Raw genomic sequence first — 27991 nt, 5'->3', positions numbered from 1 at the left:
CCTCCATTCATACTGTGTAGATGTAAATTAAAAACCCCCATTACCTCCTCCTCACCTCCCCTCCTCCTCCATTCATACTGTGTAGATGTAAATTAAAAACCCCCATTACCTCCTCCTCACCTCCCCCTCCTCCTCCATTCATACTGTGTAGATGTAAATTAAAAACCCCCATTACCTCCTCCTCACCTCCCCCTCCTCCTCCATTCATACTGTGTAGATGTAAATTAAAAACCCCATTACCTCCTCCTCACCTCCCCCTCCTCCTCCATTCATACTGTGTAGATGTAAATTAAAAACCCCCATTACCTCCTCCTCACCTCCCTCTCCTCCTCCATTCATACTGTGTAGATGTAAATTAAAAACCCCCATTACCTCCTCCTCACCTCCCCCTCCTCCTCCATTCATACTGTGTAGATGTAAATTAAAAACCCCATTACCTCCTCCTCACCTCCCCCTCCTCCTCCATTCATACTGTGTAGATGTAAATTAAAAACCCCCATTACCTCCTCCTCACCTCCCCCTCCTCCTCCATTCATACTGTGTAGATGTAAATTAAAAACCCCCATTACCTCCTCCTCACCTCCCCTCCTCCTCCATTCATACTGTGTAGATGTAAATTAAAAACCCCCATTACCTCCTCCTCACCTCCCCTCCTCCTCCATTCATACTGTGTAGATGTAAATTAAAAACCCCATTACCTCCTCCTCACCTCCCCCTCCTCCTCCATTCATACTGTGTAGATGTAAATTAAAAACCCCCATTACCTCCTCCTCACCTCCCCCTCCTCCTCCATTCATACTGTGTAGATGTAAATTAAAAACCCCCATTACCTCCTCCTCACCTCCCCCTCCTCCTCCATTCATACTGTGTAGATGTAAATTAAAAACCCCCATTACCTCCTCCTCACCTCCCCCTCCTCCTCCATTCATACTGTGTAGATGTAAATTAAAAACCCCCATTACCTCCTCCTCACTCCCCTCCTCCTCCATTCATACTGTGTAGATGTAAATTAAAAACCCCCATTACCTCCTCCTCACCTCCCCTCCTCCTCCATTCATACTGTGTAGATGTAAATTAAAAACCCCCATTACCTCCTCCTCACCTTCCCCTCCTCCTCCATTCATACTGTGTAGATGTAAATTAAAAACCCCCATTACCTCCTCCTCACCCCCCCCTCCTCCTCCAGTCATACTGTGTAGATGTAAATTAAAAACCCCCATTACCTCCTCCTCACCTCCCCTCCTCCTCCATTCATACTGTGTAGATGTAAATTAAAAACCCCATTACCTCCTCCTCACCTCCCCTCCTCCTCCATTCATACTGTGTAGATGTAAATTAAAAACCCCCATTACCTCCTCCTCACCTCCCCTCCTCCTCCATTCATACTGTGTAGATGTAAATTAAAAACCCCATTACCTCCTCCTCACCTCCCCCTCCTCCTCCATTCATACTGTGTAGATGTAAATTAAAAACCCCCATTACCTCCTCCTCACCTCCCCCTCCTCCTCCATTATTTATGTCAAGTTAATTCCAGCCGAGTAATGGAATCGTACGGTTGTAGAATGAGGCCGTTGTTACTGCTGTCTTTGTGAAAACAATTATATTTGAATGTAGGTCAGATCACACACAGACACAGACACAGGAATATTTATACACACACAGAGAGAGGGAGAGATAGAGAGAGAGAGAGAGAGAGAGAGAGAGAGAAAGAGAAAGAGAGACGCACGCATGCACACACACAGACACATACAGAGAGAGAGAGAGAGAGAGAGAGAGAGAGAGAGAGAGAGAGACGCACGCATGCACACACACACACACACACACACAGAGAGAGAGAGAGAGAGAGAGAGAGAGAGAGAGAGAATTATATATAGGTCACCGAGAACCAGACATGATATAACCCACATACAACGGTAGTTCCCTTCCCCAACCCCCAACCTCATCCCAACCCCCTTTAATTTATCTCCTTACTTATCTCATTCAAAATCACACACACACACATATAATATATATATTCGCCGTTATCATAACTAGCATGAGTTTGTGTATATGTATTATAATATAATATATTTGTATGCCCCATTATCATTGTCGAGCTCGTCCAAAGAATAGTGTGCAAAGTGAATGCGATATTCAAGGATGAATTAAATTGAAGTGGGTAAGTGTATCAAACATGATATTAAAGTGTTGATTTTTGTGCTAATGGGAAGCGATCTGTTGATGGTATGCGTTGAGTAGGTAAAATACTCACAACAGCGTGATATAACGTACTAACAACAAAACTATGTCTACAAACATTTGGGGTTCTATCGTGGCCTTCGTGTACTCATGGCCTGACCGTAGCCATCGTTAACTTATAGCCTGCCACTAGAACCCTCTAGAACTGGCAGTTTGACGTCATTTTTTAGGTTTGTGTAGATAAGATAAGATAAGATAAGATATGATATACTTTATCAATAAAGTATATCTTTCCTGAATGGAAATTATCATAGTGTTACACATCATTCATCTTTATATTAGCACATATTTATACACTGTCATGAATTAATTGATGAAAATACGAAGATAATTAAAAGCAAAATAAACGTCAAATATAATAAAATATTTATAAAATATACAGCAGTTACATGCAATGCTAAAAAAATCGGACATGAAAGTAGAATAGAGTTGTAATAATGGATTTGTAATGTAAATAGAATTTTGAAAATAGATTGTGAAGGATTGCACATAGCCAACACAGGTTGATAAAAAGTAAACATAAAGCATGGTGTTTGAATGTATAAATATATAATAAATAATATAGATATAGCACCATGTAAACATGCATAAGTAAATAGATTTTTGAGCCAACTAATTGATGAAAATACGAAGCTAATTAGCCTGACACCATAACCATCGTTAAGTTATAGCATGGCACTGAAACCCAAAAAGACTGGCATTTGACGTCATATTATTTGGTTTTTGCAATGCCTAGTGAGTTGTAGTTAGAAGTACTCATGGAAATAAGTGGTCCCATTGGTTGAACTAGTGAATACAACTCACATTAATTTTGTTTTCTTTTGTGGCAAAGACTTGTCTTTTAACGTCATTTTTTGGTCAGTGTCAGGCTATGAGTTGAGGAAGGCCACTGTCCTACACTGTCACCACGTGAGCTGGGTGGGGATCCTGACCTCCCATGTTGGCAGGGAGGTACTTGCTGTGTCTTTTATCACCCTGTGTCTGGGTGGGGATCCTGACCTCCCATGTTGGCAGGGAGGTACTTGCTGTGTCTTTTATCACCCTATATCTGGGTGGGGATCCTGACCTTCCATGTTGGCAGGGAGGTACTTGCTGTGTCTTTTATCACCCTGTGTCTGGGTGGGGATCCTGACCTCCCATGTTGGCAGGGAGGTACTTGCTGTGTCTTTTATCACCCTATATCTGGGTGAGGATCCTGACCTCCCATGTTGGCAGGGAGGTACTTGCTGTGTCTTTTATCACCCTATATCTGGGTGGGGATCCTGACCTCTCATGTTGGCAGGGAGGTACTTGCTGTGTCTTCTATCACCCTGTGTCTGGATGGGGATCCTGACCTCCAATGTTGGCAGGGAGGTACTTGTTGTGTCTTTTATCACCCTGTGTCTGGGTGGGGATCCTGACCTCCAATGTTGGCAGGGAGGTACTTGCTGTGTCTTTTATCACCCTGTGTCTGGGTGGGGATCCTGACCTCCCATGTTGGCAGGGAGGTACTTGCTGTGTCTTCTATCCCCCTATATCTGGGTGGGGATCCTGACCTCCAATATTGGCAGGGAGGTATTTGCTGTGTCTTCTATCCCCCTATATCTGGGTGGGGATCCTGACCTCTCATGTTGGCAGGGAGGTACTTGCTGTGTCTTTTATCACCCTGTGTCTGGGTCGGGATCCTGACCTCTCATGTTGGCAGGGAGGTACTTGCTGTGTCTTCTATCACCCTGTGTCTGTTTTCCAATTGCTTTCTGTCTTTGTCTTGGAATGAGATTACTAGCTTTTGTCCTTCTTTATAAAATTCTTTACCAATCATAAGCAATCCTCGTTCTTATGTTCTTGTACACCGTAAAAAAGCAAGTTGTTCCTCTTCCCTCTCAACTCCTGGTCTATCACCCTCCATTTCATCTGATTCAACTTCTCATCAGCATCCTCCTCCCTTCTCCTCACCTCTTTCACTTCTTCCGTAACTTTGCTACTACCACTCCCTTGGTCTCATTGTGGCCTTCGTAAAGTTACGTCCTAACATTGAGCCAAAAAGGACGTCAAAACGCCAGTCTTTTGCCACAAAAGAAAACAAATCGTGAGTTGTATTCAATAGTTCAACCAATGAAATAACTTGTTTCCATGAGCTCTACTAACGACAACTCACTCACTTGGCGGTGCAAAAACCAAATAATGACGTCAAAAACTGCCAGTCCTTTTGGATTTCAGTGTCAGGCTATATAAAGGTCTAATGGCTCTGAAGGACAATATTATATTTTTAATAACGTCTTTAATAGGATTCAATAGTCGTAACGTCACTTCCTTCCTAATGACGCATGGTAACTTAGTAACACTGGCTGTAAACTATCGGAACAATGGCGGAGGCCCTTATGAAATATTTCTCCGGCGAGCATAAAATTTGATCATGATTTGACTTTTACACATTCTGTTCACAAGGCATATGAAAGGTTCTAGACAGCCTGAAGAATAAAAAGTAATGATTTTCTTTGTTTAGAGCCAAGATGGCCGCCGTTGCCGGGCGGCGTGACATCAGACTACTGAATCCAATAGACATGTTTCTATTTATAAGTCTTGCCTTATAGTTGAGAATGACGGAATGCATTAAGGACGATATGGACAACGACAAGGAGGAAGTTTCTGATGTTGCTGTTGTCTTTGAAGCAAAGTCGGGAGATGATGATAACGATGACGACGATGACGTCGATGATGATGATGATGATAATGATGGGCCTCCATCGTTCGAGAAGGTTCTGGAATGTCTCGGTATGCCGGGTCGATACCAAATTGTTCAGCTTGTACTTGCAAAAGTAACACTGGTCACAGTTGGTTTCATGGTCTTCTCTATTGTCTTTACAGGTAAGATAGAAAATAGTCTCATTGCATAATCATCATCGTCATCATCATCATCATCATCATCATCATCATCATCATCATCATCATCATCAACAACAACAGCAATAACATCGCCAACATCATCAGCATGATCATCATCATCATCATCATCATAATCATCATCATCATCATCGCCAACACCATAATCATCATTATCATCATCATCATCATGATCATCATCATCATCATCATCATGATCATCATCATCATCATCATCATGATCATCATCATTATCATCATCATCATCATCATCATCATCAACAACAACAATAACATCACCAACGTCATCATTATACTTAAAGGCTTTGTAGTCTCTGGTATTAATCTCGCCTTCGGACCGGAAGGCCCACGGTTCGAAACCCACCCGCATAATTGAGTCCTTGAAAAGGGCTCTTTACTCAGATTCTCTCATGGTATTCTGGTGTAAAAGGAGTTCCTGCTCGTTAACAGCTTTGTCTCTATCGGGAAAAACAGAATATAATATCGCCTAACAGGCGTCATGTCTCATCCTAAATGTTAAGTGTTGCTGTTGGCGAGGGGCACTTTGGAAAGCGCTTTGAGCACGTCTAGTAGATATTGCGCTATAGAAGTGCTCGAGGTTTTTGTTGTTGTTGTTTTTGTTATTGTTGTTGTTGTTATTGTTATTATTGCTGTTGTTGTTGTTGTTTTTGTTGTTATTGTTGTTGTTGTTTTTGTTTTACCAATGAACGTTCTTTTTCTATTCTTTTTTCTGTCTTTCTCTTCGCCAGGTCACACACCCTACCACGAATGCAAGAAAGTGAATGACACAGAGCTCATCAACCAATACACATCGAAACACAACACAAATGTCACATCTGCGCATGTCTTTTACGATTCGTGTGACATCAAAATAACGCTACTCTCGAATCAAAGCAACAACATAAAAACGACAACTTTCTCAAGAAGCTGTCCAAACGGCCGTGACTTTTTCTCCGCCGTAGACACCTCGTACAACACAGAATGGGATCTCGTCTGCGAATCCAAATGGAAGGTTGAATTCACCCATGCTTCTCTCACAATTGGGCAAATCATTGGCGGACTGATATCATCACCAATGTCAGACCGCTTTGGGAGAAAACCTGTTTTCGTGATCGCATCGTGCCTTTGTTGTCTTATAGAAGTCGCTCATATCTTCGCTCCAGGAATTTTCATCGTTTACATTATCAGGTTTTTTAGTGGACTGGCCGCTATGGCGGCTGTAACTTGTGGTACGATTTTGAGTATTGAACTAGTCGTTCCCAGACATAGACAAATAGTGAGCGTAGCGTATCATGTAGGCGGAGTTTGCACTTCTTCCATCGTGGGAGGCGTGGCTTATTTCGTCCAAGACAAAAACTGGCGGTATTTTCATGGCGTCAGTATTGGAACGGGTTTTATCGCGTTTTTAACGCCTTTCATTTTAAAAGAATCGCCCAGGTGGCTGGTGGCAAATCAGAGATTTAAGGAAGCTCTTGACATTCTCAAAATAGCCTGTAGGCAAAATGGTAAAGATTTTGAAATTCTACAACAAAAATTCAACGCTTATATTGAATATGAATATTCAACCTCAATATCATCCGTTGAACCTTTGGTTATAAAAACATTTACAAGCAATTCAGATAAAGAGAATGGAAGTTTCGACTCTTTGTCGAGGGAAATCACATTATCCCCAAATCAGGAAAATACAAAAAAGGATACTCACTGGAATGAGAGCACCAAGAAGCCTGTTTCGACTCACAATTTCACTTGCTTTGTCACAGAAGACTCCTGATTCTAATGGTTGTTAGTTGGTACTTGTGGCTCACGAATGTCTTAACATACTACGGTCTGTATATTACATCTTCTGTACTCGCCGGGAACCGATTTTTAAATTTTATTCTGATGGGCGTGGTGGAGTTGCCTGGTTTGGCTCTAGTTCTATATATGATGAACAAATTGAGGCGTCGAGTTGTCTTCGGGGTTTTCATGGGGTCAACAGGACTCTGCTTGATGGTCTCAGCTTTGATGTCAACTGTTGGAGAGAACCTTTCTGGATCTGAGACTGTCGTAGCTGCTATGTTTATTCTTGGGAAATTCTCAATCACGGCTTCTTTCGCCGTTTTATACGTCATCACTCCGGAGATGTTTCCGACCAATGTGAGGACGACAGCCCACGGATTTTCTAGCGCTTTGGGAAGATTAGGGTCAATGGTCGCGCCTTTCATGCGCTTATTTCACGATGAAGTGAGATGGGGTCCGGCCCTTGTATTCACCGTAATGAGTTTTGGGGCTGTACTCGTGAGTTTGTATTTGCCAGAGACGAAGGATAAAGATCTACCAACGACTTTAGAGGATATGATTGGTCAGATTAAGTCGAAGAAAGTTAAAAATAGCAAGAAGACAGCAAAGTCTTGTTAAAAGTGACCAGTCACCTAATAACGGTATTATGTCAGATTGGATTAGATGATGAAATTGAATTTATAGGCTAAAAAATGTTACATGGGTAAAATACGCCTATATATGTGGTCAGGTGGTCTAGTGATGTGACACTCGCTTTCAGATCGGAAGAGCCTGGTTGAGTCCTTGGAAAAGGCCCTTTACTCACATTCTCTTGCCGTACTCAGCTGTAAAATGACTAAATGGCCATTAACATCGTTGTATCCGTCCAACTTTTTTGGTAATATGGCCTAACAGGCATCATGTCTTAGTCTACGTGCTGCTGTTGGCCAGGGACCCTTTGTAAAGTGCTTTGAGCACTTTTAATGGATATTGCTCTATATAAAAGCTCATGTTTATATGGTTTGTGGTAAGACACTCGCTTTCAGGACGGAAGGTCCAGGGTTCGACTCCCGCTCAGAGCAGCGCATAGTTCAGTCCTTGAAAAAGGTTATTTACTCACATTCTGTCGCCGTACTCAGGTGTAAAATGACTAAATGTCGCAAAAAAAAATTTTGTAATATCGCCTTGCAGGCGTCATTTCATGCTAGGTGTTGCTGTTGTACACCTTGTACACCTTGTAAAGCGGTTTGAACACGTTTAGTGGATATTGCGTGTCACAGTAACGATTGTTCATATTTATTTTATTAAAGTTTTATTTTAGTAAGAACTGAATTCATCTCACTCCAGTTATATTTCGGTAGGCTTAGAAAAACTTTACCTTCTAATATTAGATCATCTTTCCTTTACTATCCTTCAATTATTTGTAGGTCTGATAACCCATTTCCTTTTGGGCTCATTGTTGTAATGGAATTTTTTTTTATGAGGCAAAATATTGTCTATTGCAACAATGTTAAACTAGGACTATAAGTGGGTTCGGATGTCAGACCTGCGTATATGTACACGTCGAGCCAAACTGTTTTTTTTTAAAATGAAATTTTGGTTTTTCAGAGCTCTAAAATAACCGTAGTCGCCTTGAATTAAAAATTACTCACTTCCGCCACGATATCATGAGATATTGTATCCTAGGCATTCCACGAAGGAATATAGAGAATTCATCAAATAAGATGTCTGATGTCAACAGGAATCACTCATGTTGTCCAAGTGAGCAAATTGGGTGTTAATAATCTTGCCCAAGGAAAAAAAAAAGACCTTCCAGGTCACAGCGCATTGCCTTAACCACTCGGGCACTTCGTCGCCTTAACTGAAGTTTCCTTATTACAAACTTGTATATGATGAATGACGTAACTTGACGGAAATAATGAAGAGATTAAACTGTGTTGTCTTTGATCGTGAAGAAATAAAAAATGTTTATTCTAGAGACAATAATGTAGTGTTTATTGTTTCATATTCTCTTTCTCTCTCTCTCCCTCTCTCTCTCTCTCTCTCTCTCTCTCTCTCTCTCTCCTATATATATATATATATATATATATATATATATATATATAATATTTGAATAACGACTGACTTCTACACTGTCGTACTCTGGGGAAAAAAAGACATATTTTAAAATTTGGCCAGAAAACTCGTCCTTCAAATATCGATCGATTTGAATGGCCCTCATCTTAGCCCCCCCCCCAAAAAAAAATCCCCTCTCAAAACTGGGACTTCACGGCAGATTCAGTGTTCCATGCCTTTCTTTTACTTTGGGAAAACGACGGGGAGTGTAATTGTTATTGTTGTGACTATTATTTGTAACTGTGTGTTGTTTCGTACTTCCTGTGATGTTTTTGGTGTTGCGATTGTCATGGTGGTTTGTAATACGCTTCAACAGTGACGTCACTTCCCACCGTAATGACGCAGGGTAACTTAGTAACTAGCTCTAAACTATCGGAACAATGGCGGATATTCTTACGAAATATTTCTCCGACGAGCATAAAAGTGCATCGAGAGGAGAAAAACATTATAAATCTGATCATATTTTGACTTTTACACATTCTGATCACAAGCCATATGAAAAGTTCTAGCCAGCATGAAGAATAAAAAGTACGATTTTCTTTGTTTAGAACCACATTGGCCGCCGTTGCTGGGCGACGTGACATCAGACTATTGAATCCAATTGCAAAGAAGGTGACTATTTACTGTGCCTGCATGCGGATGTGAGTTCATTTCGTTTGTTCAGTGTACCGCCATGTTTGGTTGGGTGATAATGTAAAGGCATGGCACAGATCTGTGTGTGGGTGTCTGTCTCTTCCTCTCCCGCTCTTTTTCTCTATCTATCTTACTATCTCTCTATCTATATCTTTGTTACTCTCTCTTTGCCACCCTAACTGTCTCTTTCAATATTTTTTATCTCTTTTATCTATAATTGTAATCGCATGTGAGTGTGTCTGTGTGTGTGTCCTTCTGTTTTTGGTCTATATATCTCTGTTTGTGGATGTCTCTCTCTCTCTCTCTCTCTCTCTCTCTCTCTTTCTCTATTTATCTCTCTATTTCTCTATTTCCCTATCTATCGCTTTGTCTCTCTCCCTTTGTCATCCTTACTCTCTCTCTCTCTCATTCTTTTTTTTTCTCTCTCTAGATATAATGTATATATGCTCTGCCCAAAGGTATTAGATCAGAAAGAATGGCCCAAAGAATGGTCACAATCCATCGTCATACCCCTCCCAAAGAAAAGGAACTTAAAACAATGCAAGAATTACAAAACAATAAACTTGATAAGCCATCCAAGCAAAGTCATGCTCCGAATAATCCATAATAGAATTAAATCTAGAACAGAAGAAATACTAGCAGAAGAACAGGCAGGATTCAGAACAGGCAGAAGTACCGTGGAGCAAATATTTAACTGCAGGGGTCTCACGGAGAAATGCCTTCAGAACCAGTGTGCGCTGTACCATAATTTTATAGACTTCAGGAAGGCATTTGACAGAGTCTGGCATGATGGTCTTTGGAATGTGATGAGGAAATATAATTTTGAAGAAGGGCTCATCCAGACAATAGAGGCATTGTATGGCAGGTCAAACAGTACAGTCCTGGTAAAAGACCAATTTCAATACTATTGTAGGAGTCAGACAGGGCTGCATATTATCTCCGACGCTATTCAATATATTCCTTGAAAGCATCATGCAAGATGTGCTGGAGGGTTACCACACCTTGATATCCATCAGCGGCCGCCCGTTGTCCAATTTAAGATTTGCGTACGATATTGACCTACTGGCAGGCACAGAACCAGAACTACAAGACTCAACCAACCGTCCAGCTGAATGTGCATCGCAATAAGAAATGGAAATAGGTACCGAAAAGCCACAAATCTTGGTGAACAGCAACACAGAAAGCAACACAAACATCACAGTTGGAAATGAAAAACTAAAAGAGGTCACGACATTCAAATATCTAGGTGTGACACTAAGCAAAGATGGGACTAGCACAAGAATCACCGGATCTTCTACGTCACTCTGGAAAAAAAACACACACGTATTAAAAAGTTTGATGTCATTCTAATATCGAACGACTAAAATGACCCTTATCTTGACAAAAAACTCTCAAACGGGTTTTGAGGCCAAGTGTTAAATATGTGAGGGTTTTTTTTCCAGAGTACGAATAAGATTGTCTATCCTTCAGCCATGACATCACTGTTCTTGTCCCTTCCTTTTTTTAACACTATCTGTTTTCATTTGAACCACCAAATCCTCTAGTGTTGTAGGAAGATCTCTATCCTTCGTCTCAGGCAAATACAGAGTCATAAAGACAGCCACAAAGCACATGGTCGTAAAAAGTAATGCCGGGCCCCACTTCACTTCCTGATGAAAGAGGCGCAAGAAAGGCGCCACCATGGACCCTACTCTTCCGAGACAACTACAAAATCCGTGCGCTGTGGTTCTGACATTCGTCGGAAACAATTCGGGAGTGATGACGTATAAAGTTATAAACGAGCCAGTTATTGAAAATTTCCCGAATATAAACATCACCGTGTTAACAATCTTTGATCCCGGGAGCTCTTCTCCGAATGTTGTCATGAGAGCTGAAACCATCAGGGAAAGACCTGCCAGCCCCATGAAAAGTGCAAAAACCAATCGGCGTCCAAGTTTTGTCAACAAATAGAGAGCTAAAGAATAGCTTGGCAGTTCGACGATGCTCATGAGAATGAAATTCAAAAATCTATTTCCAACGAGTTCAGACGATGTTATAAATAGACCGTAGTACGTTAGGATATTGGTAAGCCACAAATACCATCCCACGGCTAGCAGAACTAAAAGACGCTTGTGACAAAGCAAGCTGAATGGTGACGGCGCTAGCGTATTATGATGATTTCCATAAGTGGCTATTTTTGCATCCGTGTCATTGGACGAAATGAATTCTGATATAGGAGAATCGACCTCATTGTTACTTTTGCCTGAGTCTTTCAAAGTGTTGTTTATAACTAAGGGTTGGATGGATGTGGATGGATATCTGTAGGCAATATACGCCTTGAACTTTTGTTTAATAATTTCAAAATCCTTTCCATTTTGTTTACTAGCTTCTTTCAGAATCTTAAGAGCTTCCTCGTGTCTATTATTCGCTGCTAGCCATCTTGGACATTCCCTCAAAAAGAAAGGAAGCAAGAATGTAATCAGACCTGACCCAAGACTAATTCCATGGAAATATCGCCAACTTTTATCCTGGACGAAATAGGCCACACCACCTACGATGACCATCGTGGCAACCCACACCATACTCACACTTATAAGGACATGTTGTCGGTGCTTTGGCGTGACTTGTTCAATTTCAAATATTGTGACACTAGTTATATAAGATTGTAAAACCAGGCCGCTTATGAATTTGATAATGTAAATTATGAAAATATTAGGTGCAAAAATGTGGATCAATTCAACGAAACAACATAAGCACGATGATGTGACAACTACGTGTTTCCTTCCAAAGCGATCAGCGAGGGGCGAGGAGATCAAACCACCGACAATTTGTCCAATTGTGAAAGTCGTCTGGGTGAATTCGACCTGTCCTTTTGATTCGCAGACGAGATCCCATTCTGAGGTGTACGTGGTTTCTTCAGCAGAGAAAAAGTCTCGGCCATTAGGGCAGCTCACTGAATAAATAGTTGTTTCTGATTGGTCGCTCAGGTTTGAAGGTATCTCTATTTTGATGTCACATGACTCGTAAGAGACGCGCGCAGATGATGTATTTCCGTTGATGTCAAGTGTGTACGTGGTGATGAGATCTGTGTTATTCACTCCTCGGCATTCGTGATATGGGGTGTAACCTGAAGAAAATGAGAAGAGGTGAAAAATTATGATCCTGATTTCTTGGAAGACTGTCATTCTTTGTGTGTGTGTGTGTGTGTGTATGTGTGTGTGTGGGTGTGTGTAACGGGTGGGAGGTTGGATGTGTGTGTTGGGAGAGGGATGAATGCGTGAAAGTGTGTGACTGTTTATTGAAAACAAACTACGCATGCAATAAGTGAAAAGATGGCTTTCAAAACGTGCTAAGTCAAATCTTAGCCTGACACTAGACCCTACTAGGACATTTTTTAGGTTTTTGCACCTTCCAGTGACTTGTCGTTAGTAGTGCTCAAGATAACACGAAATCCCATTGGTTGAACTATTTAATACAACTCACGATTTGTGTTCTTTTGACCAGTGTCATGCTATAAGTTAACGATGGCTACCGTTCTAGCGTCAGCCTGTAAGTAAACGATAGCTACGGTCCTAGAGTCAGGCTATGAGTAAACGATGGCTACGGTCTCAGTGTCAGGCTATAAGTTAACGATAGCTACGGTCCTAGAGTCAGGCTATAAGTTAACGATGGCTACGGTCCTAGAGTCAGGCTATAAGTTAACGATTGCTACGGTCCTAGAGTCAGGCTATAAGTTAACGATTGCTACGGTCCTAGAGTCAGGCTATAAGTTAACGATAGCTACGGTCTAGTGTCAGGCTATAAGTTAACGATTGCTACGGTCCTAGAGTCAGGCTATAAGTTAACGATAGCTACGGTCCTAGTGTCAGGCTATAAGTTAACGATTGCTACGGTCCTAGAGTCAGGCTATAAGTTAACGATGGCTACGGTCCTGAAGTCAGGCTACAAGTTAAAGATGGCTACGGTCCTGGAGTCAGGCTATAAGTTAACGATAGCTACGGTCCTAGTGTCAGTTTACAAGTTAACGATGACTACAGTCCTAGTGTCAGCCTGTACGTAAACGATGGCTACAGTCCTAGCGTCAGCCTGTACGTAAACGATGGCTACGGTCCTAGCGTCAGCCTGTACGTAAACGATGGCTACGGTCCTAGTGTCAGGCTATAAGTAAACGATGGCTACGGTTCTAGTGTCAGGCTATAAGTTAACGATGGCTACGGTCCTAGTGTCAGGCTATAAGTAAACGATGGCTACGGTTCTAGTGTCAGGCTATAAGTTAACGATGGCTACGGTCCTAGTGTCAGGCTATAAGTTAACGATGTACGGTCCTAGTGTCAGGCTATAAGTTAACGATGGTTACGGTCCTGGGTAGGTTCATGGGCTATAAGTTAACGATGGCTACGGTCCTAGTGTCAGGCTATAAGTTAACGATAGCTACGGTCCTAGTGTAGGCTATAAGTTAACGATGGCTACGGTCTAGTGTCAGGCTATAAGTAAACGATGGCTACGGTCCTAGTGTCAGGCTACAAGTTAATGATGGCTATGGTCCTAGTGTCAGGCTATAAGTTAAGGATGACTACGGTATCAGTGTCAGGCTTTAAGTAAACGATAGTTCAGACTCAGTTATCCCTTCTAAAGCGTTTTGAGCACGTTTACTGGATATTGCGCAAAATAAATGCTCTGGTTGTATATCGATTGATGAAAACGATGATGGCGACAACGGTGATGGTGATGATAATTCTATTATTTCAGCCCTACCATAGGAAAACCCTATCATTCCTTAATAAATACGTAATCGTTGAATACTGTTTTGAATGCGCTGAATTAAAAAAATGATTCGACGATTGCAGAATATTTTCACACATTTTATTGGTGTGAAATATAGTGTAAAAGACAGCTGATTGGTAAAACAAATATTATTTTCGTTTGCATGGATACAAATCAAACGTTTTTAGTTTTTGGGTCAAATTGTCATTCAAGCAGATGGAGAAAGATACAAATTATGGTGAATAGGAGTAATAATACCATACCATTTGGTTACAAAATATCTAATTGTCTTATTTGGAGGGGTGGAATACAAAGAGATGAAGGAATCGTATACTTGCAAGCTCGTGGTGTTATTTGGGCACGATAAAAATAACTCGATTTATAAATAGAAAGAGATGAAAGAATCGTTTAATCTTACCCAGAAACACAATGGACATCATCATGAATCCTACGGTCATTATGCTCACGTTGGCGAGGGCTATCTGGCTGATCTGAAACCGCCCTGGCATTCCCAGACATTCTAGAACTTTCTCGAAGGAAGGGGGACCATCTTCATATTCTAGAGTGTCGTTCTGCACCCCAAGGCCACCGATACCCCCGGGCTCAAAAGAACTGCCTTCTGTCTTACCAGATTCAGCATTGTCGTCTTTCTTTCCTTCGTTGTTATTCTCGTACTGTGTTGTTGGCTTAGATGTCATAGTGTAATGCTGTTACCTGTGTAAACCATAGGACAAAAGAAAACGTCATGCAAAGATCATCATCATCATCATCATCATCATCATCATCATCATCATCATCTCATCATTTCATAATAATAATAATAATAATAATAATAATAATAATAATAATAATAATAATAATAATAATAATAATAATAATAATAATAATAATAATAATAATAATAATAATAATAATAATAATAATAATAATAATAATAATAATAATAATAATAATAATATAATAATAATAATAATAATAATAATAATAATAATAATAATAATAATAATAATAATAATAATAATATAATAATAATAATAATAATAATAATAATATTAATAATAATAATAATAATAATAATAATAATAATATAATAATAATAATAAAAATAGTTATAATAAAAAATTTTGATAAAAAATCTCTATGGGGCTCAAAATGGTAAAACATCATTATAAACAAAATAGCCGTTAACACGAATTATTGAATAAAAATGATGTCAGGACATTTAACAATTTACGCTTTAACTCGAGTCCAACTAGAATAACACTGATATGAATCCAATAGAGATTTTGTCCACAAATACACCAAAACGTCTATTATCAACTAATACAATGTGTTATGCATGAAGTAGATTATCTTATCATGACGTTGAATAGAAATGATTTTGTGACCAGGAACACTTTATTTATAGCTAGTAAATAAACAATGAAAATGAATAACAATGAACGAATTGAAGATGTCACAAATGCCCTGTTTTAATTAGTTGGTCCATTGAAATCAGTAAATGTCCCGCACTATGACAAAAGGCTTTTATGTTTAGTTGTATTCGATTTTTAAAAAATTGTTTGTTTTGTATTTGTTTTTTGTTTTTTGTTGTTTTTTTTCTGGGAAGGGGGGTTCTTGGGTTTTGTTTATTTGTTTGCTTATCTTTGTATGTTTGTTAGACCTACACTAGAATACCGTAGTTCTGTCTGGGGCACTCACCACAAATCCATTGTTAGACCTACACTAGAATGTAGCAGCTCTGTCTGGGGCCCTCACCACAAATCCATTGTTAGACCTACACTAGAATACCATAGTTCTGTCTGGGGCCCTCACCACAAATCCATTGTTAGACCTACACTAGAATACCGTAGTTCTGTCTGGGGCCCTCACCACAAATCCATTGTTAGACCTACACTAGAATACCGTAGTTCTGTCTGGGGCCCTCACCACAAATCCATTGTTAGACCTACACTAGAATACCGCAGTTCTGTCTAGGGCCCTCACCACAAATCCATTGTTAGACCTACACTAGAATACCGTATTTCTGTCTAGGGCCCTCACCACAAATCCATTGTTAGACCTACACTAGAATACCGTAGTTCAGACTGGGGCCCTCACCACAAATCCATTGTTAGACCTACACTAGAATACCGTAGTTCTGTCTAGGGGCCCTCACCACAAATCCATTGTTAGACCTACACTAGAATACCGTAGTTCTGTCTGGGGCCCTCAGCACAAATCCATTGTTAGACCTACACTAGAATACCGTAGTTCTGTCTGGGGCCCTCACCACATATCCATTGTTAGACCTACACTAGAATACCGTAGTTCTGTCTGGGGCCCTCACCACAAATCCATTGTTAGAACTACACTAGAATACCGCAGTTCTGTCTAGGGCCCTCACCACAAATCCATTGTTAGACCTACACTAGAATACCGTAGTTCAGACCGGGGCCCTCACCACAAATCCATTGTTAGACCTACACTAGAATACCGTATTTCTGTCTGGGGCCCTCACCACAAATCCATTGTTAGACCTACACTAGAATACAGTAGTTCTGACTGGGGCCCTCACCACAAATCCATTGTTAGACCTACACTAGAATACCATAGTTCTGACTGGGGCCCTCACCACAAATCCATTGTTAGACCTACACTAGAATACAATAGTTCTGTCTGGGGCCCTCACCACAAATCCATTGTTAGGCCTACACTAGAATGTAGCAGCTCTGTCTATGGCCCTCACCACAAATCCATTGTTAGACCTACACTAGAATACCGTAGTTCTGTCTAGGGCCCTCACCACAAATCGATTGTTAGACCTACACTAGAATACCGTAGTTCTGTCTGGGGCCCTCACCACAAATCCATTGTTAGACCTACACTAGAATACCGTAGTTCTGTCTGGGGCCCTCACCACAAATCCATTGTTAGATCTACACTAGAATACCGTAGTTCTGTCTGGGGCCCTCACCACATATCCATTGTTAGACCTACACTAGAATACCGTAGTTCTGTCTGGGCCCTCACCACAAATCCATTGTTAGACCTAAACTAGAATACCGCAGTTCTGTCTAGGGCCCTCACCACAAATCCATTGTTAGACCTACACTAGAATACCGTAATTCAGACTGGGCCCTCACCACAAATCCATTGTTAGACCTACACTAGAATACCGTAGTTCTTACTAGGGGCCCTCACCACAAATCCATTGTTAGACCTACACTAGAATACAGTAGTTCTGACTGGGGCCCTCACCACAAATCCATTGTTAGACCTACACTAGAATACCATAGTTCTGACTGGGGCCCTCACCACAAATCCATTGTTAGACCTACATTAGAATACCGTAGTTCTGTCTAGGGCCCTCACCACAAATCCATTGTTAGACCTACACTAGAATGTAGCAGCTCTGTCTGTGGCCCTCACCACAAATCCATTGTTAGACCTACACTAGAATACCGTAGTTCTGTCTGTGGCCCTCACCACAAATCCATTGTTAGACCTACACTAGAATACCGTAGTTCTGTCTGGGGCCCTCACCACAAATCCATTGTTAGACCTACACTAGAATAACGTAGTTCTGTCTGGGGCCCTCACCACAAATCCATTGTTAGACCTACACTAGAATACCGCAGTTCTGTCTCGGGCCCTCACCACAAATCCATTGTTAGACCTACACTAGAATACCGTAGTTCTGTCTAGGGCCCTCACCACAAATCCATTGTTAGACCTACACTAGAATACCGTAGTTCTGTCTGGGGCCCTCACCACAAATCCATTGTTAGACTTACACTAGAATACAGTAGTTCTGTCTGGGGCCCTCGCCACAAATCCATTGTTAGACCTACACTAGAATACCGTAGTTCTGTCTAGGGCCCTAACCACCAATCCATTGTTAGACCTACACTAGAATACCGTAGTTCTGTCTAGGGCCCTCACCACAAATCCATTGTTAGACCTACACTAGAATACCGTATTTCTGTCTGGGGCCCTCACCACCAATCCCTTGTTAGTCCTACACTAGAATACCGTAGTTCTGGCTGGGGCCCTCACCACAAATCCATTGTTAGACCTACACTAGAATACCGTAGTTCTGTCTAGAGCCCTCACCACAAATCCATTGTTAGACCTACACTTGGTTACCGTAGTTCTGTCTAGAGCCCTCACCACCAATCCATTGTTAGACCTACACTAGAATACCGTAGTTCTGTCTAGAGCCCTCACCACCAATCTATTGTTAGACCTACACTAGAATACCGTAGTTCTGTCTGTGGCCCTCACCACCAATCCATTGTTAGACCTACACTAGAATAGAGTAGTTTTGACTGGGGCCCTCACCACAAAGCCATTGTTAGACCTACAAAAGAATACCGTAGCTCTGTCTGGGGCCCTCACCACAAATCAGAAATACAGGAAATTGGACAAATATAAAATAGAGCCGTAAAATTTATAAATCAAAACAACAAAGATAAAAAAGCATGAAACTGATTTAAATCTCGAACCACTACATACAACAGAGAAGAAAGCGTGACAAAAGTAACAATATTTTGCAACGGCCTAAACGATCAAGTTAAATTACTCCTCGTTTATATTCAACAAAATAAGAGAAAGTCATACAAGTTTATGGTTCCCCACTTGTTCATATTATCGACATTGAGACAGTGGAATAGATTAGTCTGAATAGTCTCACGTCTCCAATGAAAGAAAAATACTGTGGTCTGTGGAATCTTCAAAATTAGAAGTTACGGACTTAAAAGAAAGAAAGGAAGAAAGAAAGGAAGAAGAAGAAGACGAAGAAGAAGAAGAAGAAGAAGAAGAAGAAGAAGAAGAAGAAGAAGAAGAAGAAGAAGAAGAAGAAGAAGAAGAAGAAGAAGAAGAAGAAGAAGAAGAAGAAGAAGAAGAAGAAGAGAAGAAGAAGAAGAAGAAGAAGAAGAAGAAGAAGAAGAAGAAAGAAGAAGAAGAAGAAGAAGAAGAAGAAGAAGAAGAAGAAGAAGAAGAAGAAGAAGAAGAAGAAGAAAGAAGAAAAAAGAAGAAGAAGAAGAAAAAGAAGAAGAAGAAGAAGAAGAAAGAAGAAGAAGAAGAAGAAGAAGAAGAGAAGAAGAAGAAGAAGAAGAAGAAGAAGAAGAAGAAGAAGAAGAAGAAGAACAAGAAGAAGAAGAAGAAGAAGAAGCAGAAGAAGAAGAAGAAGAAGAAGAAGAAGAAGAAGAAGAAGAAGAAGAAGAAGAAGAAGAAGAAGAAGAAGAAGTAGAAGTAGTTTATATATATTTCCCTCTTATTTGTTTGTTTCGTTTGTGTGTTTTATGGATACGAAGAGGCATCAATTTGGCCACACACATCCGTATTTCATATTGTATTAAGTACTAAAGCAACCCCTAAAACGTGTTAAAATTTAAGTTTGAGTCTTTAAGAATAAATTAAGAAGTCTCAAGCTTAATTCTTTATTTATTTATTTTTACCAGTTGAGAATTTCAAGTTATGGATGAAAAATCTGAGCGTGTAATCGAAGGAATAAAAAAAAAAGCAAAAAAAAAAAATAATTTAAAAATTGAACTTTTCTATAGAGCAATATCCACTCAAGTGCTCAAAGCGCTTTACAAGGGGTCCATGACCAACAGCAACACTTAACATGTAGGTCTAGACATGACGCCAGTTAGGCGATATTACATTTTTTTTCGGACAAAGACAACGCTGTTAACGACCAGATACTCATTTTACACATGAATACGGAGAGAGAATGTGAGTAAAGAGCCGTTTCTAAACTCTACGCCGAGCGAGTACGAACCCAGGTCCGTCCGATCCAAAAGCGAGTGTCATACCACAAGACCACATGACCGCACAAATAAACAGATACCTAACAGTTAAATTATTCGTCTACTCACTTGTCATGACTTCTGCTGCTATTTGATCATATGGTTTGACACTCACTTTCGGATCAGAAGGTCCTGGGTTTGAGCCTCTCTCGATGCATAGTTGAGTCTCTTGGAAAAGGCTCTTTACTCACATTCCCTCACCGTACTCTGGTGTAAAATGAGTACTTGGCCATTGACTGCGTTGTCTCTGTCCAAAAAGATTGCAATTTCGCTTAACAGGCGACATGTCCCGTCCTAAATGTTAAATGTTGCTGTTTGCCAGAGATATCCTTGAAAAGCGCTTTGAGCACGTTTAGTGGATATTGCGCTATATATAAGCTCACGTCTTTTTTATTTTTTTCTACAACTCATAACAACTGAGCGACAGTCAGACATCTGTTAAATGAATCGTTTACTCAATTTTCCTCTGAGTTAAATGTAATTTAGCATAGAGTTTGTGGATATCTGTCTGACCCTGGACGAATGAACTCTGTGTCTAAACGGGCCGTTAGAGTCGCTCAGCTCACTCTATGATTAAGCCTACAGTTTGTGGATATCTGTCTGACCCTGGACGAATGAACTGTGTGTCTAAACGGGCCGTTAGAGTCGCTCAGCTCACTCTATGATTAAGCCTACAGTTTGTGGATATCTGTCTGACCGTGGGTGAATTAACTGTACGTGTAAACTGGCCGTTTGAGTCGCTCAGCTCACTCTATGATGAATAGTTGAAAATGGCAGGCCTCACCTGGGAAACTACCAAGAAGATGGCCAAGGACAGAAGCAGATGGCCACAGAGGCCATATGTTCCAAAAGGAATGAAGAGGATTATGTGTGTCAGCTGTGGATGAATTAATTGTGCGTCTAAATGGTCCAGGTGGTCCCGTTAGCTCCGTTGGTAGAGTACTCGCTTCACACGCAAAGGGTCCAAGATCGATTCCGTGTGCAGTCGATATTTTTTTCTGACTTCTCTGTCCACCCAGCAGTGATTGTTTAGCTGGGTTTTTTAGCTCTGGTGGGAACTACTTTGCAATAGACTATCCAAAGGGTTGCAAGCAATTGTTATTGTCCATTTCACGCTATAGAAACCGGGATAAACTCCGGCTCTATGGGCCTAAAGGCTCTACAGGACTACTAAATGGGCCATAAATATATATATATTATATATATATATATATTATATAATCTTTGGAACCTACCGTGCAGTCCACTCTAGCCTCAACTATTGAGGTGATCACAAAGAGGCCGGCCCTCACTCTGTTTTCATCTGGCACTTCTCCATACCTGATATTTCTCACTATTATCGATATAAGTACCACATTTATGTAACCTATTCATTATTAATACTCTGAAGGACTGGTTACATACACACTTCCAATGATTTAGGAACCAGAAAAGTAGTAGACGTGACGTCACGACTTTTCTTCCATATTGGACCTAAAAATACGTCCCTTGTCTGATACTTTTGGATAAAAATTCAATTTCCTGCATTTCAGCCTTCCTGACAAAAAACCGTCTTGCGGCGAAGGGCCACAAATGGACATTTATCACGTGAGATTTATAATAGTCAAAATACTTAATAATACCTCATCTATCAAAAGTCATAGACCAATAGTTTTAATTCAGTAAAAGTTGCCTTTATTAAAATTAGTCTTCAGATCCCATATTACCATAGAGCCCGAGTTTATCTCGGTTTCTATCGCGTGAAAAGGACAAGCAATTGCTTGCTGCCCTCTAGATAAGACGCTAGTTTATCGCAAAGTACTTTTTGCCGGATCAAACAGACCTAGCTACCCAATCACTGCTGGGTGGACCGGATGGCCGGAAAACTAAAACTGTCGACTGACCCTATGTGTGTGAAGCGAGTGTTCTACCAACTGAGCTATCGGGACTCCCAAGTCGCCTTAAATTAAAGATTAAACCCTTCCACCACGACATCATAAGATATCGTCTACTAGCTAGGCATTCTACGAATCAATTTAGATAATTCATCAAACAAGATGTCTGATGTCAACAGGAATCACCCATGTTGTCACAGTGAGAAAATTGGAGGTGAAGAATCTTGCCCAAGGAAAATTCTTGAAGCGGGGCTCTGAACCCGGGACCTTCAGGTTCATAGTGTAATGCCTTAACAGTCGGCCTTAAATTAAGTATCCTAAGTACAAACGTGTATATGATGTATGATGTAACTAGATGTTAATGATGAATTGATTAAGAAATTTTGTCTTCGACTGTGAGAGAAATAAAAACTGTTTATTCTAGAGACAATAATGTAGTGTTCATTGTTTCATATTCTCTCTCTCTCTCTCTCTCTCTCTCTCTCTCTCTCTCTCTCTCTCTCTCTCTCTCTCTCTTTCTCTCTCTCTCTCTTTCTCTCTCTCTATCTCTCCTCTCTCTCTCTCTCTCTCTCTTCTTTCTCTCTCCTCTCTCTCTCTCTCTCTCTATATATATATATATATATATATATATATATATATATACTGACTTGAGGTAATGAGGATGATCTATGTTATCTTTCCATGTGCTCAAAGTCATTGGTCACATTGTAAAATGTGCTCAAAATGACCCACGTGGTGAAAAGTGTTCACAGCTTTTGAAATTTCCAGAATCATGTTTGACATTTTGTACAGCTTGACACATGAGTATATTTAGAATTTTCATAAACAATGCAGAGTGATTACATTTCATCCAATCGTTGGACAGCAACAAATTATGTGATTGATGACTCGGTTGGACGAAAACCTGAATAGAGATCGCCCCCTTTTAGGAAACCATCTCTTGCATGTACTTGCCTATCACCCGTAGCAATCAGATCCACATATCTTGAGCATCACTCACAATTTTAACACAGGCCAGTGAAAAATAAATGCACCGTGTCGTCAGGTGTCAGGATGCAATTCATCTATGTCATCAGTGTGTCAAAATATAGAAGGAATGAAATTGACGTAATACAGTTGTTATCTTTGTTTTCCTAAAGAACTATAAGAAAAAAATACAGGTAGGCATCCTTCCGTCTCAAGAGACGATGGTTTGCGCCCTGTATGGCTTTAGTCTCATCAGTCTTGTTGAGAGCAACGACGGGTGTGACTCAGCAGACCAATCCTTGCATGACAGTCTCTACCGCAGTTGTTGCACACGTAGTTTGACTCTGTGTTTGGTGTTTGGATCTGCTGCCTCAGTTTCCTCCTTGCTCTCCTCTCCTCAAACTTCTTCTTTCTCCTCTCCTCACCTCTCTTCACTCCCTCCATCACCGTATATTTCCAGCCGCTGCGGTCGTCAGCAAGCGATTCCCATGTGTTTGAGTCGATGCCTGTCAGTTTCATGTCTCGTTTGCAGACATCATAGAAGCGCAGAGCTGGACGGCCAGTTGGTCACCGTCCAGAAGCTAGTTCACCGTACATGATGTCTTTGGGTATGCGTCCATCGTCCATCCTGTGTACGTGACCAAGCCATCGCAAACGTCGCTGGCAGAGCATGAGATGCATACTGAGGGAGTTCGCTCTTTCTAGCACTGCATTGTTAGTGTGTCTGTCCTGCCACCTGATGCCTAGAATTCGTCGTAGACAGCGATTTGGAAGTTTTCCCGTTGGTTCTCCTGTCGGGCATATGTTGTCCAGGATTCACTGCCATAATTAGGCTACTGAGTACACATGCCTGGTAGACTTTGAGTTTGGTGTTCAAAGTGAGTTGGTTGTTGGTCCACACTCTCTTGCTCAGTTGTGCCATGACAGCGGCAGCTTTGGCGATGCGCTTGTCTATTCTGCATTCAAGTGGGAGGTTGCTGGTGATGGTTGTGCCCAGGTATGTGAAGTGATCAGTGACTTCTAGCTCCTCGTTGTCAATGTAAATTGCTGGTATAGAGGGGACATCCTGACACATTACATTTGTTTTCTTGATGCTGATCGTCAGTCCAATTCCCTGCATGCGTGGGAAAGCCTGTTCATCAGCCGTTGGAGGTCTTCCTAGGTATGCGCACATAGAGCTGCATTATCTGCAAATAGCATTTCCCTATGAGGACTGTGCGACCTTGGTCTTTTCTCTCAACCGTGCCAGATTGAACAGCTTTCCATCACTTCTGGTGTGCAAGTTGACTCCTTTATGGGGACTCTTTGAATGCAAACTTCAGCAATAGGGAGAAAAATATACCAAACAAAGTCGATGCAAGGACACAGCCTTGTTTCACGCCTTGGTTCAGAGGCTCCACCTTCGTTGCCGAGTGTGGCCTTCATGTCGTCATGGAATGAGACAATAATGCTAAGCTGCTGTGGAGGACAGCCAATCTTCTTTAGCAGCTGGAAAAGACCTTTCCTGCTAACAAGGTCAAATGCCTTTGTCAGGTCAATAAATGCAATGTAGAGGGGCATCTGCTGTTCTCTGCATTTCTCCTGAAATTGACGTACTGAGAAGATCATGTCCACTGTCGACATCTTGGCTCTGAAGCCACACTGCGAAACTGGGTAGATACGTTCGACGAGGACTTGCAGTCGAGCGAGGTCAACGCGCGCAAAGACTTTATCCACAATGCTCAGTAGAGAGTTTTCCCCTATAGTTATTATAGTCACTACGGTCTCCCTTGTTTTTGTAGGGGGTGATAATCTTAGCGTCCCGCATATCCTGGGGTACCTTGCCTTCCCTCCAGCAAAGACACAGGAGTTTATGTAGTGGTTCCTAGAGGGCTGGCTTTCCACAGTTGATGATTTCGGGTGGAATGCTGTATTCACCGGGTGCTCTGCCACAGGCCAGTGCATCGATTGCTTTGCTGAGCTTCTCCATAATTGGTTCTGCGTCTAGCTCTTCCAGTACCGGCAGTTCTTCAATTGCATCTAACGCTTTTTGGGTGACAGAGTTTTCTCTGCCTTAGAGTTCCAAGTAGTGCTCTACCCATCTTCCCATCTGCTTGTCCTTGTCTGTGATGGCTTCCCCTGTCTTTGATTTAATAGGCGCAGTTTTCTTTGTAGATTTGCCTGTCGCCTGTATGATGCCCTCATACATGGCCCTTATGCTGCCACTGTCAGACGCTTGCTGGATGTTGTCCGACAACTGAAGCCAGTAGTCGTTGGCGCAACGTCATGCTGTTTGCTGTGCTTTGCTGGGTGCAGCTCGCAATGCCTGCATGTTCCTCTGACTTGGTTCATGTTTATAGCTGACAAGTGCGCTGCGCTTGGCATCAATGACTGACTCCATCTCAGTAATACTGGCTTTCAACCAATCATTGTTCTTGCGCTCCTTTTTGCCGTACGTCAAAACCGCAGTGCTGTAAATGGCATTTCTAAGAGAGTTCCAGCTGTCCTCTGCGTTTTGTTCTGCTTTTCTATGAGCTGTGTTGAGTCTTCTCAAGTTGCTCATTGAACTCTATGTTCTTTCCCCGGTAACCTGTCTTGCTGATGTTGATCCTGGGCTGGCCCTTTCTCTTTGAGTGATGAAGTTTCTTTGGTGTCAGTTTTACCCTTGTGGCAACCAAGGAGTGATCGGTGTCGCAATCAGCGCTTTGATAGGACCTGGTGTTGCAAACATTATTTTGAGAATCGCGCTTAGTGATGATCATGTCCAGCTGATGCCAGTGTTTTGACCTTGGATGTCTCCATGATACCTTGTGACATGCCTTGTTCTGAAAGTAGTTGTTTGTCACGGATAGTTTGCGATAGCAGCAGAGTTCAAGAAGCCTCTGACCATTCTCATTCATCTTTCCAATGCCGTGGTGCCCCAAAACGGTTGGCCATGGTTTTCTGTCGGCACCAACTCGCGCGTTGAAGTCGCCAAGAAGGTAGATGTGCTCCACTTCTGGGATATTGTTGACAATGGCGTCTAATGACTCATAAAATGGTCTTTTACTTCAACCGAAGCTTGCAGTGTTGGGGCGTAGACGCAAACAAGGTTCACCGAGCCCTGCATGGATGACAGGCGCAGCTTTAAAATTCTCTCTGTGCCGCCTGTTGGCGGTCCAATCATAGGAAGTAATGTATGGCGTACTGCAAATCCAACACCGTGCTCCCTCACTTCTTCTGTGTCTTTTCCTTGCCAGAAGAATGTATAGTGTTCCTTCTTCAGGGATCCCCTCTCGGGGAGTCACGTTTCCTGCAAGGCTGCTATGTCGATGTTCAGTCTGTTAAGTTCACGATCAATTACTGCTGTTTTTCGAGCATCGCCCATGGCCTGAAGGTCATCTGTCTGTCCTGAGCGCATGGTTCTTACATTCCAGCTTGCTAATCGAAGAGCTGGGGACTTCGTTTTCTTTTTCCTTTGCTTGTCTAGCACACAGTTTAACGATCCACTTGTCAAGATTGCAAGGTCTAAGCTCCAGGCACCCTCTGAAGCAGGTAGATTGTGGCGGGTCAACACCTTTCTGGCTGGGGATCTGCCCAGGTAGGGGCGGGCGGTAGCTGACCAGTAGGATTACGACGATCCCTCCCACCGTCGAAGACAACCCGTAGCGTCCAACTCTGCGCCAATCGAGCAAGGACTTATCACTCGTAGACTGCTGTCTTCCGTGTTGTTACTCTTCACCGGTGAAGGTGAGACTGGAGTGTCCTCTCAGGGCGCGGCCTGGGCAAAGTAATATGGAGATCCTGGGTTGCTCAGTAACGAGAAACTCCCTCTCTTCTCCCTGGTGTGGTCCAAAGGATCGCACAGCGATACGTTTGGCATCAGTTTGGATGCAAATTTCTGTAAGGTTTACTCCTTAGCCTTTCCTCCTCCCGAAGGTATCCACAAGGCGGCGGAGCCATACATCAATGGCTGGGGTAAGTATAAGGAAAGTAAGGACATACAGAAGACAACACACTACAGAATGAGTGTGAGGTGGATGAGTGAGGAGTAGAGCGTGTACCACTGCACCTTAAGAGGAAGGGGTCCACTACTCCCTAACCCGGTTATACTGCCAGGGACTCGGTCGCGCCATAACAAACTCAGTAGAAACAGGGAACACCACGGAAAGGTGCTGTTATGGACACAATAATGCATGAGAGATCATATGCAGTAATCTCTGCAGTGGTTATCTTTGTTTGCCTAAAGAACTATAAGATAAAAAAGACAGGTAGTCCCTAAATATAAAAATGACATTACAATTCGTTGATCTTACCAGTTTCAACCTAAAGCCAGTAATATTTATCTGGTACATTTCAACACAATAAATACACACAATATGTACATAATGGCTCAAATTCATTCTTCCCAAAACCCGATTTCAATTATATTCTCAAGACATTTATGTTTTTTAAAAACAACTCTATCACCGGATCTGCTACGGCACTCTGAAAAAAAACCACACAGACGTATTTAAAATGTTGGTGTCCTTCAAATATCGAACTACTAAAATGACACTCATCTTGACAAAATTTTTCAAACCGTTTTTGAGGCCCAAATGTTAGATACGTGAGGTTTTTTTCCAGAGTACGAATAAGATTGTCTATCCTTCAGCCCTTACATCACTGTTCTTGTCCCTTCCCTTTTTTTTACTCTATCTGTTTTCATTTGAGCCACCCCATCCTCTAGTGCTGTGGGAGATCTCTATCCTTCGTTCAGGCAAATACAGAGTCATAAAGACAGCCCAAAGCACATGGTCGTAAAAGTAATGCCGGACCCACTTCACTTCTGATGAAAGAGGCGCAAGAAAGGCGCCACCATGGACCTAGTCTTCCTAGACAACTACAAAATCCGTGCGCTGTGGTTCTGACATTCGTCGGAAACAATTTTGGAGTGATGACGTATATAGTTATAAATGAGCCAGTAATTGAAAATTTCCGAATATAAACATCACCGTGTTAACAATATTTGATCCGGGAGCTCTTCTC

General features: G+C 41.6%; 1 protein-coding gene and 1 pseudogene across 2 annotated transcripts; one reads left to right on the top strand and one right to left on the bottom strand.

Annotated features, from left to right (window-relative positions):
* Positions 1-4803: 4803 nt before the first annotated feature.
* LOC144979498 (putative transporter B0252.3) lies at positions 4804-7648 on the top strand (annotated as a pseudogene). The gene is made up of 2 exons (XR_013646717.1): positions 4804-5085; positions 5871-7648. The product of XR_013646717.1 is annotated as a putative transporter B0252.3 (transcript).
* A 2372-nt stretch (positions 7649-10020) lies between these two features.
* LOC144979497 (organic anion transporter 3-like) lies at positions 10021-15078 on the bottom strand. Its single transcript, XM_078926182.1, has 2 exons — positions 14789-15078; positions 10021-12733 (listed from the first exon to the last, which is right to left on the bottom strand). The coding sequence occupies exons 1-2, from the start codon at positions 15066-15068 to the stop codon at positions 11106-11108; spliced, it is 1908 nt and encodes a 635-aa protein (XP_078782308.1). The 5' UTR covers positions 15069-15078; the 3' UTR covers positions 10021-11105.
* Positions 15079-27991: the final 12913 nt, after the last annotated feature.

This window comes from Berghia stephanieae, chromosome 9 (genome assembly GCF_034508935.2).
Source record: "Berghia stephanieae isolate SIO BIC M18660-M18661 chromosome 9, UCSD_Bste_1.3, whole genome shotgun sequence".
NCBI lineage: Eukaryota > Metazoa > Mollusca > Gastropoda > Nudibranchia > Aeolidiidae > Berghia > Berghia stephanieae.
This window is presented reverse-complemented; position numbering and strand designations above follow the sequence as displayed.